Below are 14578 nucleotides of genomic sequence, written 5' to 3' on the forward strand. Positions count from 1 at the left end.
GGGAAGGAGAGGGAGGTCGAGCTCACTTTCTTCTTCAATATCCTTGAAGGCACTTTAAGAAAGGACCCGAATTAGAAATGGTCTCTCAGGCATTAGAAAGTAAAGGTGGCTCTCTTGCAAATCCAGGCTGTGTGAAGACCGCCAGGCATGGCTGGTTTAAAAGGGCAGAAAGAACAAATTATTCAAATTTCTAACGTTCTAATCTTCTCCCCAAAAAAGAAAACTCCAAAACGTTAATAACTGGGGATGTTAATGACCTCTTCCTTCAAGATGTGTGCTTTGGAATTTTGGATGGGTTTGAGCAATACTGAAATGTTTATTTTTCCAATTTATTTCAGAAAGAAGAATTGCATCAGTACAGGTATGTCTTTACTTTCTCCAGTGCGATGAAAGCTGTTGACTTTTTACTTTTACATCCTCTGTTCTGACACAGCAGACCCAATGGTGTATTAATCAGGGTACTTTGTTTTACAGCCCCCAAGTCACTGTTCATATTATGGGTGAAACAGTATTAATTTCCAGAGTCTACTTTAAGAGCCTAGCATTTTACTATGGCTGGTGTATTTGTGGGTAGGGTATGACAGCCACAGGTGGCCATGGTTTTCATTTTGAATTGTCAATGACTTGGCCTTGTGGTTTAATTAATATCCACTTGGTAATAGTTCTTGTAAGGTAGAGAAGATGTAAAGGCCAGAAACATTCAACAGTTTTTCAAAGAGAAATTCAGAAGACAAGGATAAAAGGAACAAGATGTGCTGTTTAAATCTAGGGCAACCTTTAATATGCCTCTAACAACAGACTATGCTTTTATCTAGAATGCAGGTAGATTGTGTCACTTCAGAAACCAACTCTGACTTTCAGCTTGGTCGCCCAGCTCTGCCAGTGGATTTGCCATTTCTTTCAGGGATGAAGAGCTTCTGTGGCAGAAAGGGAAAAATCCAAGCCCAGTTTCATCCGCCCAGTTTGTAGGATTGGTGGGAAAGCCTTCATTTCATGTGGAAAGTCATCCTCAGGGAATTAGCCATTGTTTTATTACTGGCCCTCAATCCTCAAGCAAGAGTTTGCTGTTAATAGCAGGAAGGATGAGATCCATCTGTGCAATCTTTGTTGATTTTAACTCTTGTAGATTTTAATGCTAGTTGGCCTAAATGTATCTTAGGTAGAGAATATTTACAAAGCCATAGGCAAATGCAAAGTATTAGGTTTATGTCAACTAGTTATTGCTATGTAACAAACCAGCTGGAACTTCAGTGCCTTAAAACGGCAACTGGTTATTGTTTCTTATAAATCTATGTGTTAATTGAGGGTCAGTTGATCTAGCCTAAGCTCAGCTGGGTAGTTCACTCCATGTGTCCCTCATCTTTTTCATGGGACCAAATTGCTGCCCTGGGCGTGTTCTTATGTTGAAGGGAGAGGTTCAAGGGGATAAGTGGAAATATGCATGGCCTCTTGGACTGTGAGCTCTGTACCTTGTCTAATTCTCCTGATCAAAGCCAGTCACGTACCTGAACTCAAGGGCAAGAAATTATGTGTCACCAGTATTATGTGGCAAACTGTATGGATACAAGGGTTGGTGAAGAAAGGGGCCATCAATGGAAATCTTCTACAGGTGCAGACCAGAATTAAGCTCTAAAATGATACCTAATTCAAATGTGTCAGAGAAAGTGAAAAGAGAATAGTTTCAGGGAAAGATGATGTTGATTAGAGTCAATCATGCAGAGTCTAATAGGGTATTTAGGGAATTTGTTCCTTACCCTAAGAACAGTGTGATCAGATGGATATAGGGTAGACATGAGATTTAGATGAGAGTGGACTCTAGCAGAACAATTAGAATATTCAGATATGAGAGGTTGGAGGGTTAGGCTCTGGTGAAGGCAGTGGAGTTAGAAAGAAATATCTCAGTTCCGGAGATTGTTAGGAGATACCACCACCTACCATTTGTGAATAGTAGACTACAGGGGGTGAGGGGGAGGAAGTTGTCAAGAATGACTTCCAAGCTTCTGGCTTGCACTGTTGGGTGGCAGATGGCTCCATTCACTGATACAGGCAACCTTGGAGGGGATAAGGGGATGTGGGTGGGTGGGATGAAAGTTTGAACACGTTAAATTTGAGGACCTGTGGAACATCTGAGTAGAGACTGTGAGTGGGTAGTTAACTAGAGAGTCTTTAATCAAGGAATGCTTCCTAGACCACGTAAAGTCTGTCCAACTTTGCATGTAACCTGGAGTTAGTGGACCCAAAGGCTAACTGCTGGGGTGCACCAAACCATTTGCAAAAGATGATGTGCAGGTAACTATTATTGACCAGCAGAATCTTCGTGAGGCAATAACAGAAATAGTCCTCAGTGATTCAAAGGGAAGACTTGGTCAGAGGGCTTAAGGCCTTATAAAACTGGGTAAGTTTCAGTATGTCACCATCACATACAAAATAGTGAAAAGCTACAGAAAGTCACCACAGGGAGTCAAAGATGAAGTATTTTGGACACCTTGGTATATGGTGATGACCCAGAATTATTCAACATTGTTTCTTCAGGACTTAGTACAGTACTTGGCATGTAGTAGGCAATGTTTGAATGAATAAATGAAAGAGTAAGTTACTATAAACTATTCATATATTTAATAAATACTCAAGCATTACTACTAAAATAATTTTGCATCAGCCACAGACCACTCAATCTGTACCTTTTTAAACCAAAAAATTTACTGAAAGCATGAGTTTTTGTTAAATAGCTAGCCATTTTTGGCACAAAGATCCTCTGCCTGTCTGCCTTTTGCTCTCTCTCTCTCTCCTTCCTGTCATTTGTTCTAAGGGCTACTTCCCAGGCTGTGCGGTCCGACGGTGTAAGGCAAAGGGCTCTTTACATGAGGCCCTGCTGTCCATTGAGGGAACTGAGGGGCCCTCACCTCCAAAAACTTATTAAAACTTTATTTAAAACACACTTAAACTTGGGCTTTTACTATGCCTTTGAAATGATATAAACCAGGGTCTAGCAAACTATGGCAGAAATTCAACCCACCACCTGTTTTTGTAAATAAAGTTATATTGGAGCACAGCCACATATATTCATTTAAATACTGTCCATGACTTCTTTCCCACTGTAACCACAGAATTGAGTAGCCACTACAGGGAACATATGGCTCACAAAACCTAAACTATTTACTATCTAGCACTTTATAAAAAAAGGTTTGCTGACCCTGGTATATTCAGTTAAGAACTGCTTGCTTCTGTGGCAATCAGTCAATCACAGCAATGTTTTCTTTCCTTGTAGCCCTTTTGAAAAACTAACTTTTCTTTTATTACAAATTCTCAACACATAGCCTGACAATTGAGCAGGCTATGTAAGTGAGAAGGGCCCAATCTACTCTCAGTTCTGAAATAAGCTCAGTGTTAGGACTTGGATTCCAAGTTTTTCTTTATGGAATTTCTTTCTCACTGTTGTTTCCTCTATGTATAACATTCCAGTGAATTCACACTCACTCCAAACTCTTTCTCCTGTCACCAAAATATGCCTCCTGGAAAACAATCTTTACAATGTATTCTTACTAAAGTGTGAAGGACTTCAGTTCAGTTCAGTCGCTCAGTCATGTCCAACTCTTTGCGACCCCATGAATCGCAGCACACGAGCCCTCCCTGTCCATCACCAGCTCCCAGAGTTCACTCAAACTCATGTCCATTGAGTCGGTGATGCCATCCAGCCATCTCATCCTCTGTCGTCCCCTTTTCCTCCTGCCCCCAATCCCTCTCAGCATCAGAGTCTTTTCCAATGAGTCAACTCTTCGCATGAGGTGGCCAAAGTACTGGAGTTTCAGCATTAGCATCATTCCTTCCAAAGAACACCCAGGGCTGATCTCCTTCAGGATGGACTGGTTGGATCTCCTTGCAGTCCACTCATCTTTCCAAGTAGAGCAGTATATTTATCCCCTTTTGGGTTTCCCTATACCTCATAAATGCTTCCATCATAGTATCTAAAACAAATGTGTTTCTCTGACATCCATCTCCTCTCAGAAATAAGACCTTTCTGAAGGCAGAGACCACTAACTTTATACTTCATCTCAACAGCCATTACTCAGCTAGAGTCTGTCTCAAATATTTATTGAAGAAAAGGATGGATGGAAAGATAACAGGCAGGGTGGCAGGCTGCTTGGCTTACAGTGTTACTTACCTGTCCCCGGTGTATTTGAATTTTGACAGAGGACATGACTTGAAGCCAAGCAATAAAGCCATGTTACTGGAATTTTAAACATCATGAAACAAGGAGGGGAGATTTTGTGGGCAGGCACACTTTCCTCACACCGCTTAAAGTCAGTCTTCCAAGAAAACTGTCTATCCCACCTAATTTTTCAATGAGCCTTGAAACTGAGAAGGAAAATGAACATACTACATTGATGAGAATGGACTAACCTTCCAGTGCTCAAAAGTAATCAGAAAAAAACTAAATATATCCAAAACATGAAAACCAAATGACAAGGAAGAGACCAGACAAGAACACTGATTGCCAGTAAATTATCTGGAGAGTCATCTAAAGCCAGTTTCATCTGGACTAGCCCTTAGCAGAGGCAGCACAACATAATATTAAGAGTTATTGGAATCAAACTCCCTGGGTTTGAATGCTGTATTTACTTCTCTCTGGCAGCATGACCTTGGGCAAGGCTCTGAACAACTCAAAACCTCAAAAGTATTCATCTGTGAAAGTTGCTCGGTAGTGTCCAACTTTTTACGACCCCATGGACTGTAGCCCACCTGGCTCTTCCCAACCCAGGGATCCAACCCAGGTCTCCTGCATTGCAGGCAGATTTTTTACCATCTGAGCCACCAGGGAAGCCCTGTGTCTTCCCTCATCTGTCGATTGGAAATGCAAATACAACTGACACTTCAACAGCACAGGGGTTCAGGACGCTGTGCAGTCCAAAATCCACATATAACTTTACAGTCAGCCCTCCTTATCTGAGGTTCAGTAGTCAGCGGATTCAACCAAGAACAGATGGTGTAAGTACTGTAGTATTTCATGAAAAAAAAAAAATCTGCCTTTTAAGTGGACCTGCTCAGTTCAAACCTGTGTTGTTCAAGGGTCAACTATAGTACCCATCTACTAAGCTTTTGATATGATAAATAGCATAACTCAAGTTTACCTTTTTTAAGAAGCTGAGTCATTCATTCATTCAGCACTTCCTGTATGCAGATCACTGACTTACTCTTTCTAAAATATTTTGACCCCAGAGTGAAAGGATAAATCACAGGAAGTTCATCTGATGTGTCCAAACATTAAATTCAATATAATGTTAAATTCTCCCCAGACTTTTACTTAAAACCTGTTGGATAGCTAGCACTGTCCCAGCCGTTAAGTGTGAAATCTTGGTAGAAAGTTAGTAACTACCAATGATTAGGTGGCATGTTGGTTTTTTCAGTCACTGTTCACATGTGTTTGTTCTGTTTTGTTTACATGTACACGCTGCTTTGTTTTTGGCTGCGCTGGGTGCTCGTTGCTGCACACAGGCTTCCTCTATTGCAGTGTGCCGGTTTCTCATTGCGGTGGCTTCTTCTGTTGCGGAGCACGGGCTCCAGGTGCACAGGCTTTAGTAGTTGCTGTGAATCTCAGCCCTCCATAACATATTTTGTTATTTTCTTTTTCCCTCCAATTATATTGAGGTATAATTGACATAGAACATTATATAAGTTTAAGGTGTATAGCATAATGATCTGAAATATGTACATGTTGCAAAATGATTACCACAATATGTTTAGTTAACATGCATCACCACGTATAGTTACTTTTTTTTTCCCTCTTGTGATATGTGAATACTGTTAATTAGTTAGAGGCCTCAGGGTGTCATGGAGGTCTTCTTGAGCTGGGCCTGGCTGGAGGCTAGAGTGGGAACTGGCAGCTTCCTTTCACGTCAGGAGCCTTGTGTTATTCTTGCACTGCATCAGCTACCCCAGAGTGTAAACTCCATCACAGCAGGAGTTGTGCCTGTTTTGCTCATTGCTATATCCCTAGTGTCTCGAACACCACCTGGCACATAGTAGATGTTCAATGAAACTTTAAGGAAGGAAAAAAGGAAGTGCATTGGTCGATTAGTTAGGTTAGGTCAAGCTTGGTAGGGGGAATTGTATCATCCCTTTCTGGAAGTTTTCTCCTCCAGCAATTTATCTCCCTCTAGCTCCTTTCAACCTCTGCCACCTTCCTAATCAGTTCTGTGTTCATCTTTCGAGTGTTTGTTGGATTATTGGGGATTTGTATGACTATGATTTGATCATGCTGGGTGGAATTTTTTTTAACAGACTAATATTTTTTTAATTTAATTATTTACTTGTTTTGGGCTGTCCTTGTCTTCATTGCTGCACTTGGGCTTTTCTCAAGTTGCAGAGAGGAGGGCTACCCTTCATTGTGGTGCACGGGCTTTTCATTGTGGTGGCTTCTCTTGTTGCGGAGCACAGGCTCTTGAGTGAGCAGGCTCCAGTAGTTGGGCCGTGTGGGCTTAGTTGTGTGCGTGGCATGTGGAATCTTCCTGGATCAGGGTTTGAACCCATATCCCCTGCTTTAGCAGATGGATTTTTGTCCGCTGTACCACCAGGAAAGTCCCACACTGGGAATTACTGCCTTGTCCAGAAAAGGCAGTAGTCTCAAAAGACAGAGTTCTAGGCAGTTACCGATACCAGCAGCTACTCTCTTGCTCTGAACACATGTGGGTTTAATAACTGTCGCTGATTGAGCCCAAGATGTCACAGCATGGTGTGTTTTCCATGCTGTTAGAACCCCAAAGCTTGTCTTTGTTGTGTTCAAAGTGACATGTTGGGATGAGTCCCATTTGTTCACCCCACATTCACGGAGTGGCCGTTCAGTGCCAGGCTCTGGAGAGTAAGCCAGAGGCTTCCCCTATATTCTCCCTTCTCAGATGGATTTTGGTTACATTCTGGTAGAAAATGGAACATTTTGGTAGAAAACTGGAACTGGATATTATGTAAAGAATTATGTCAAACATGTTAATAAATGTTTCTAACAATCTTGACAGACTCATAATGAAAAAAAATGTTTCGCAGACCTTAACCAAGAGAGCTATAGTTCCATAAGTGGCTATTGAATTGTCATTTCTCTATTGATTATTTTTAAAAGGGATTTTTTTTTTAAAGATTGTTACTGATTCTAATTGGTTATTCCTGTGTAATCAACTCACAATTATAAGCAACCATTCCAATTTGTACTATATCTCTTGCATAAGGTAGAATACTATGTTTCTTAAAATAGAACACTGCAAGGCGATCCAGCCAGTCAATCCTAAAGGAAATCGGTCCTGAATATTCATTGGAAGAGCTGAAGCTGAAGCTTCAATACTTTGGCCACCTGATGCGAAGAACAGACTCATTGGAAAAGACCCTGATGCTGGAAAGGATTGAAGGCTGGAGGAGAAGGGGATGACAGAGGGTGAGAAGGTTGGATGGCATTACCGTCGTGATGATCATGAGTTTGAGTAGGCTCCGGGAGTTGATGATGGACAGGAAAGCCTGGCGTGCTGCAGTCCATGGGGTCGCGAAGAGTAGACATGACTGAGTGACTGAACTGAGCTGAACTTTTTCCAGTCACACAGTTGTTGGAAAACCACCTGCTGGAAAATGTACATTTATCATACGAATTTTAGTATCAGACAAAACAAGGCCTAACAAGCCTGCTTAATAAAAGAAAAACAGCAACAACATTGTATTATCTTACTAAACTTCAAAAGATTTTTATTCCATTAATACACACATATCACTATAGGACAATTGCTACCCTCAGTTTCTACCCACTCATATTCTCTAGAGTCTTTTGTTTTTCTTTAAAATTTGCACCTGGGAATTAGAGGCCGGTAGTCCTTGGTTTAAGCCCACTGTATAGAGAGAATCTTTTTTTTTTCACTGCAATTAAAAAAAATGTATTGGAGTATACTTGACTTACAATGGTGTATTAGTTTCAGGTATCAATTCACTTCAGTCGCTCAGTCATGTCCAACTCTTTGTGACCCCATGAGCACACCACACCTCCCTGTCCATCACCAACTCCTGGAGTTCACTCAAACTCACATCCATTGAGTCGGTGATGCCATCCAGCCATCTCATCCTCTGTCGTCCCCTTCTCCTCCTGCCCCCAATCCCTCCCAGCATCAGAGTCTTTTCCAATGAGTCAACTCTTCGCATGAGGGGCCAAAGTACTGGACTTTCAGCTTTAGCATTATTCCTTCCAAAGAACACCCAGGACTGATCTCCTTCAGAATGGACTGGTTGGATCTCCTTGCAGTCCAAGGGACTCTCAAGAGTCTTCTCCAACACCACAGTTCAAAAGCATCAATTCTTCGGCACTTAGCTTTCTTCACAGTCCAACTCTCACATCCATACATGACCACTGGAAAAACCATAATCTTGACTAGACGGACCCTTGTTGGCAAAGTGATGTCTCTGCTTTTGAATATGCTATCTAGGTTGGTCACAACTTTCCTTCCAAGGAGTAAGTGTCTTTTAATTTCATGGCTGCAGTCACCATCTGTAGTGATTTTGGAACCCAGAAAAATAAGGTCTGACACTGTTTCCACTGTTTCCCCATCTGTTTCCCATGAAGTGATGGGCCCAGATGCCATGATCTTTGTTTTCTGAATGTCGAGCTTTAAGCCAACTTTTTCACTCTGCTCTTTCACTTTCATCAAGAGGCTTTTGAGTTCCTCTTCACTTTCTGCCATAAGGGTGGTGTCATCTGCATATCTGAGGTTATTGATATTTCTCCCAGCAATCTGGATTCCAGCTTGTGCTTCTTCCAGCCCAGCGTTTCTCATGATGTATTCTGCATATAAGTTAAATAAGCAGGGTGACAATATACAGCCTTGACGTATTCCTTTTCCTATTTGGAACCAGTCTGTTGTTCCATGTCCAGTTCTAACTGTTGCTTCCTGACCTGCATGTAGGTTTTTCAAGAGGCAGGTCAGGTGGTCTGGTATTCCCATCTCTTGAAGAATTTTCCACAGTTTATTGTGATCCACACTGTCAAAGGCTTTGGCATAGTCAAGAAAGCAGAAATAGATATTTTTCTGGAACTCTCTTGCTTTTTCTGTGATCTAGCGGATGTTGGCAATTTGATCTCTGGTTCCTCTGCCTTATCTAAAACCAGCTTGAACATCTGGAAGTTCACGGTTCACGTATTGCTGAAGCCTGGCTTGGAGTATTTTGAGCATTACTTTACTAGCATGTGAGATGAGTGCAATTGTGTGGTAGTTTGAGCATTCTTTGGCATTGCCTTTCTTTGGGATTGGAATGAAAACTGACCTTTTCCAGTGCTGTGGCCACTACTGACTTGTCCAAATTTGCTGGCATATTGAGTGCAGCACTTTCACAGCATCATCTTTCATGATTTGAAGTAGCTCCACTGGAATTCCATCACCTCCACTAGCTTTGTTCGTAGTGATGCTTTCTAAGGCCCACTTGACTTACATTCCACAATGTCATACAGCATAGTGATTCAGTTATACATACATTCATTCTTTTTCAGTTTCTTTTGTCATATAGGTTATCACAAAATATTGAGTATAGTTACCTGTGCTATACAGTAGGTTCTTCCCGTTATCTATCTTATATATAGTGGTGTCTGTATGTTAATCCCATGAAATCTTTTTTAAGAATGCCAAAGATGTCTTTGTCCTGTTTTTATAGGAGGAGCTTTAATTATTCATCTTTAAACATTTCTCCCGAGGTAAAGGTCATCACATAATTACTGCCCCACCCACTGGCCACTGGCGGGGAGAATAATAGCAAACCTAAACCCTTGGTTCACAGATCACGAGGAGTGGAAAGGGTCTCACTCACAGCTGTTCTCCACAGAAGGAAGCTGAGGCCTTAGGAAGCAACATGCCAAGGTCACACATAATGAACATCAGGGTTAGGAATCGCAGTCCTAAGTCGGGTAACCTGCCGCTCAGTTGTATTGCCCCCTACATTTGTCTCCTGTGGCTTCTTATTAATGTACCACTAACTAGTGACTTAAATCAAAAGATGTTTTATAGTCTGAGAGTTCTGGAAGCCACAGCTCCAAAGCCAAGGTGTCAGCAGAGCCACACTTCCTCTGGAAGCTGTCGGGGAGGACTGCTCCTTGATTCTTCATGCAGGCACTCCTTGGCTGTGGCTGCATCACTTTAATCATCTGCCTCTGTTTCCACTTGGCCTTCTCTCATCTCTGTCTTTTCTCTGGGTATCTCTTATAGGTACACATGTCATGGGATTTAGAGCCCACCCAGATAATCCAGAATAATCTCATCTCAAAGTCTTTTAATTACATCTGCAAAAACCCCTTTTAACACATTCACAGGCTCCAGGGTTGAAGAGATAGACATGTGTTTGGGGGGCAGGGAGTTGCCATTCAACCCACTGTGTTGTTTAGTCGCTAAGTCATGTCCGACTCTTTGTGACCCCCTGGACTGTGCAATTCCATAGACAGAGTACCCCCAGGCTCCTCCTCCATGGAGTTTTCCAGACAAGAATACTGAAGTGGGTTGCCATTTCCTTCTCCAGAGGATCTTCCCAACCTATGGATTGAACCCACATCTCCTTCATTGCAGGTGGGTTCTTATCTAAAATAGTAACCATCATTATATATCAATTAAAAAAAAAAACAATATCTTAAATGGTTCATAGTACCGTTTTCTCTTCTTATTTCCAAGTCTTTTTGGAGTCTGACTTGGGTATTTTAATTGAATTCTTGCTCTGTTGTTCACTAACAGTGAGACCTTAAGTGAATGCCTATCTGTCCTTCTAAGCTTCAGTTTTCCTCGGCTCAATAATGAGAACAGTAATTTCCACTTCATAGAGTACTTGTGAAAATTAATGTTAGTGCATGTAAAGCTCTTAACAAAATGTCCAGTAACAGCTGATACTCAGGAAGTGCCCGCTGACTTTAAGTCAGAATAATGTGCACCATGAACAATCCAGTCTTTACAAAATTTATGTATTTGAGGTCCACTAGGGGACACATTTCCACCAGCCAGAAACTTTTCTGGCACTGACATGTGATCACAGGCTCATTGCTGAATGTGATGCCTGGGTGTGTGGCTTGCTCAACTGTGGGAGAGAATTCTCTGGATTCTCTACATTGTTGCCACCCCAGCCCACACCATGGACCTTCAGATCTTCAGCGGAAGACAGAATAAGGAGAATTTCTGGTACCAGAAAGGAGACAAGATTATTCCAGCAACCATGGGACTAGTTCCTTCAGATCTGACCGGCCTGGGGCATCACAACTCAGGGTTAGTGAAAGTGGTTTTGTCTGGGTTCGGGTGCAGGGGAGGCGGGGTTCTGGCAAGACAAAGAGGACTGTGAACTTTGAGTCAGACACCCAATTAGTTATGCAACCTCCTAGATCCAGAATTTTATCCTAAAAGAAAGAACCAGAATAGCCAAGCATAGAACCAAAAGACAAAAAAAAATGTGTTTCTCATAGTTGTTTGTTTAGTGTGCTTCTCCAAACTACTAAAGGGCAGCAAGAAAGTATTCAGCACTTAACCGTGACAATGGCATGCCAGCCACACCCCAGACATTCTGCAGTTACTCTTAGCTCATTCCTCAGTTTAATCTTCCTCTGAGGAAATTGGGTACCAAAACTCTTCCGCACCCTCTTCACACAGGATGCCATGACCCCATGTACATACCATTTCATTCGAGGAAGGGAGATAAGTCTGAATTTATTGCAGTGATTGCTTCCAGGGAGTAATCAATTTAGAACTGGACACAGTGACCCTGTGTGCATGCTACATCTTAAAAGAAGCAGTCCCATTTAGAATAGCAAAAATAAGATTCAGAATCCTGATACAGCTATCAGAATTAAAGAGATATTTTTAAAACATTCTAGGCCTGACATTACACTTTCAGATTCTTATTCAATTAGTCTGGGCTGCCTCTGTGGTCAGCCCCATTGCAGGGACAGCTATTATAAGACCAGTGATGAGTTTACTATCCTTTAGCAGTTACTGAAAGAAGTAGGTGGGGCTTGCTTGGTGGCTCAGTTGTAAAGAATCTGCCTGCAATGCAGGAGACCCAGGTTCGATCCTTGGGTCACGAAGATCCCCTTAGGAAGGGAATAGCTACCCACTCCAGTGTTACTGCCTGGGTAATTCCATGGGCTGAGGCGCCTGGTGGGCTGTAGTCCATGGGGTCACAAGAGTCGGACATGACTGGGTGACTAACACTCAGACTTTGGAACCCCCAGCACCTCTCCCCTCATGAGACCTAAATGCAGAGTCATTCTGAATTCATTGCACCTGCATTAACATCACTAATCCAATAATCTGAGCATCTCTGGCTGATACAGGCATGGGTTCCTGTGCAGAGTGCCCAGAAATGTAGTCTGCTGCCAGGCACAGGTGATGCAGAGGCAGGTTTTCTGCACCAGTTCATGTCTCTTCATTTATTATGTGCAAATACTCTTTCTTATTGTTTTCTTAGGTCTCCATGTGGTTACAGCTGTAATTCTTGATATTTTTATTAACCCATTCCCTCTTCTGATGAACACAAGAATGTCATCAGAGCTTCTGTTACAGCATTCCATGGGCATGCCCACCTTTCTAGAATGAGCATCCCTGGGTTTTAGACACCAAGGCAACAAGGCCAAGGTCATGACTCAAGCCTAGTACAAGGCAGTTGTTTTCCCTCTATTCCGTGTGTGCACACTGAATGCCAAAACTGCCCTAATGTGCTCCCAAAAGGATGCCTCACGTCAGCAGGTATCCCAGACCAGGAAGAAATGGATAGGGGTAACTGAATCACCTTTAAAGGTGGAGGAACTCAAATTGCATTCTGTGTGTTGTGTGTGCATACAGTTATTCATTTGTGATCCAGAATGGAAGAGCAAATTCATTCGGAATCTATCTGTGTACCATCCTATAGTGCCTGTTTATTCAACGTGCCTGTTTATTCAACAAGCTTATTTGGATATCTATTCTATGTTGGGTTCTATACTTGGTGCTTAAATTCTGTGATAAGACACAGCATGAGCCTTCAGTGAAATCATTGTAGAGGCGAAGTGGAAGGAAGTGGGAGGAAGTAGGGCAAGGTGGCTGGCTCTCTTTGGGTAGATTAGGAAAGATTTCTGGAAGGAGAGCATCTAAGCTAGAACTTAGAGATGCGTATGAGTGTGTGTGCCTGGCAAAGTAGAGGTAGGCAGATGGGAACTACCTGAGCCAAGTCATGGAGGCGTGATGTGCAGGGTAAGTTTAAAAGTGAGTAGCTAGCTATTACCGGAGTACACATTCTGCAGAAGATTGTGTCAGAAGGGGAGAGCGATGACTCAGTGTGCACAGGTTTGGTTATTATTCATTTCGTCAAGAAATATTTATTAATCCCTTACTGAACACAGGGATTTAGACCAGGAGGTAGGCACTTAGGGTAAGAGGGGAGTAGATAAGACACGAATGTGCACAACTACGTTGTAAAGACTTCCCTGGTGGCTCAGACGGTAAAGCGTCTCCCTACCATGCAGGAGACCTGGGTTCGATTCCTGGGTCGGGAAGATCTCCTGGAGAAGGAAATGGCAACCCACTCCAGTACTCGTGCCTGGAAAATCCTATGGACAGAGGAGTCTCGTAGGCTGCAGTCCATGGGGTCGCAAAGAGCTGGACACGACTGAGCGACTTCACTCACTCACCGTGTAAAGTAAGATACTTTCCACAAGGGAGGACAACCTCAGAAGAGTCTTTTATTCATTCATGTTCATCAGTAACCATGGACTGAGTACTAAAGGAGCACCCACCGACGCAAATGATAAGACATGCTTCTTAAATAGAAGGAGATGGCATTCTAGTAGGATAAAGAACATGATGTTGTAGTATATTCGACAATCAACATAATCACATTTACTGACAGCTTACTAAGTTCCCGTCACGGATCTAAGTGCTATATGTTGATCGGTTGATCTTCACACAAAAAGTAGGTATGGTCATAGTCTACATTTCACAAATGGCAGTCAGGACTAGAGAGGTTACTTGCTCAGTCAAGGTCACTCAGCTAAGATTAAAGTCCAGGCAATTTGACTCCACATTCTTAGCCATTGTTCTAGAGAACTATAGAAGCATGGAAGAGAAATGCATAAGCCAGCTTAGACGAGGCCATGGAAGACTGATTCTTCTATTCCACCATTCATTATGTCCTCTCAAAGTCCCAAGGGAGCATAAAGATCGCTTATAGAATCTTATGCCAAATTCATAGTACTTACCAGATTGTATACCATCTAGAGTTTAAGCTCAAAAGAATAAACTCTTCCCCCAAAGTTTATGTAGCCTACATTTCCTATTTAAGTTACTGTATTTTTTCCAATCCCCTCTATCCGCATAAATACCAAACCTCATTATTCGCTTCCAGGGTCTTTATCAGGAACAGTATCAAGTTTACAGGGAAGCTTCTAATACTTGTTTTCGGGGTACCTCTTGGGGCTCCCAGAGGTTTATGCTACCTAATACCTTTTGGATAGCACTGTGAAAATTCCTGGCTGAATTTATGTACAGCTGCTAATTCATTATATATCAGTTCCAGTGTTCTGTTTGCAAAATGAAGAAACTAGAATTGTTATTTTGTATTC

The 14578-nt window shown here is 42.2% G+C and overlaps 1 protein-coding gene across 1 annotated transcript in view; it reads left to right on the plus strand.

Moving 5' to 3' along the window:
* PLEKHG7 (pleckstrin homology and RhoGEF domain containing G7) overlaps nucleotides 1-14578 on the plus strand; it is an 82286-nt gene that overhangs the window by 944 nt on the left and 66764 nt on the right. The window contains exon 2 of the mRNA XM_061415739.1: nucleotides 339-361. Within this exon, the coding sequence (XP_061271723.1) occupies nucleotides 339-361 (23 nt within the window). The remainder of the gene's footprint in view (nucleotides 1-338; nucleotides 362-14578) is intronic.

This window comes from Bos javanicus, chromosome 5, assembly GCF_032452875.1.
Source record: "Bos javanicus breed banteng chromosome 5, ARS-OSU_banteng_1.0, whole genome shotgun sequence".
Taxonomy (NCBI): Eukaryota; Metazoa; Chordata; class Mammalia; order Artiodactyla; family Bovidae; genus Bos; species Bos javanicus.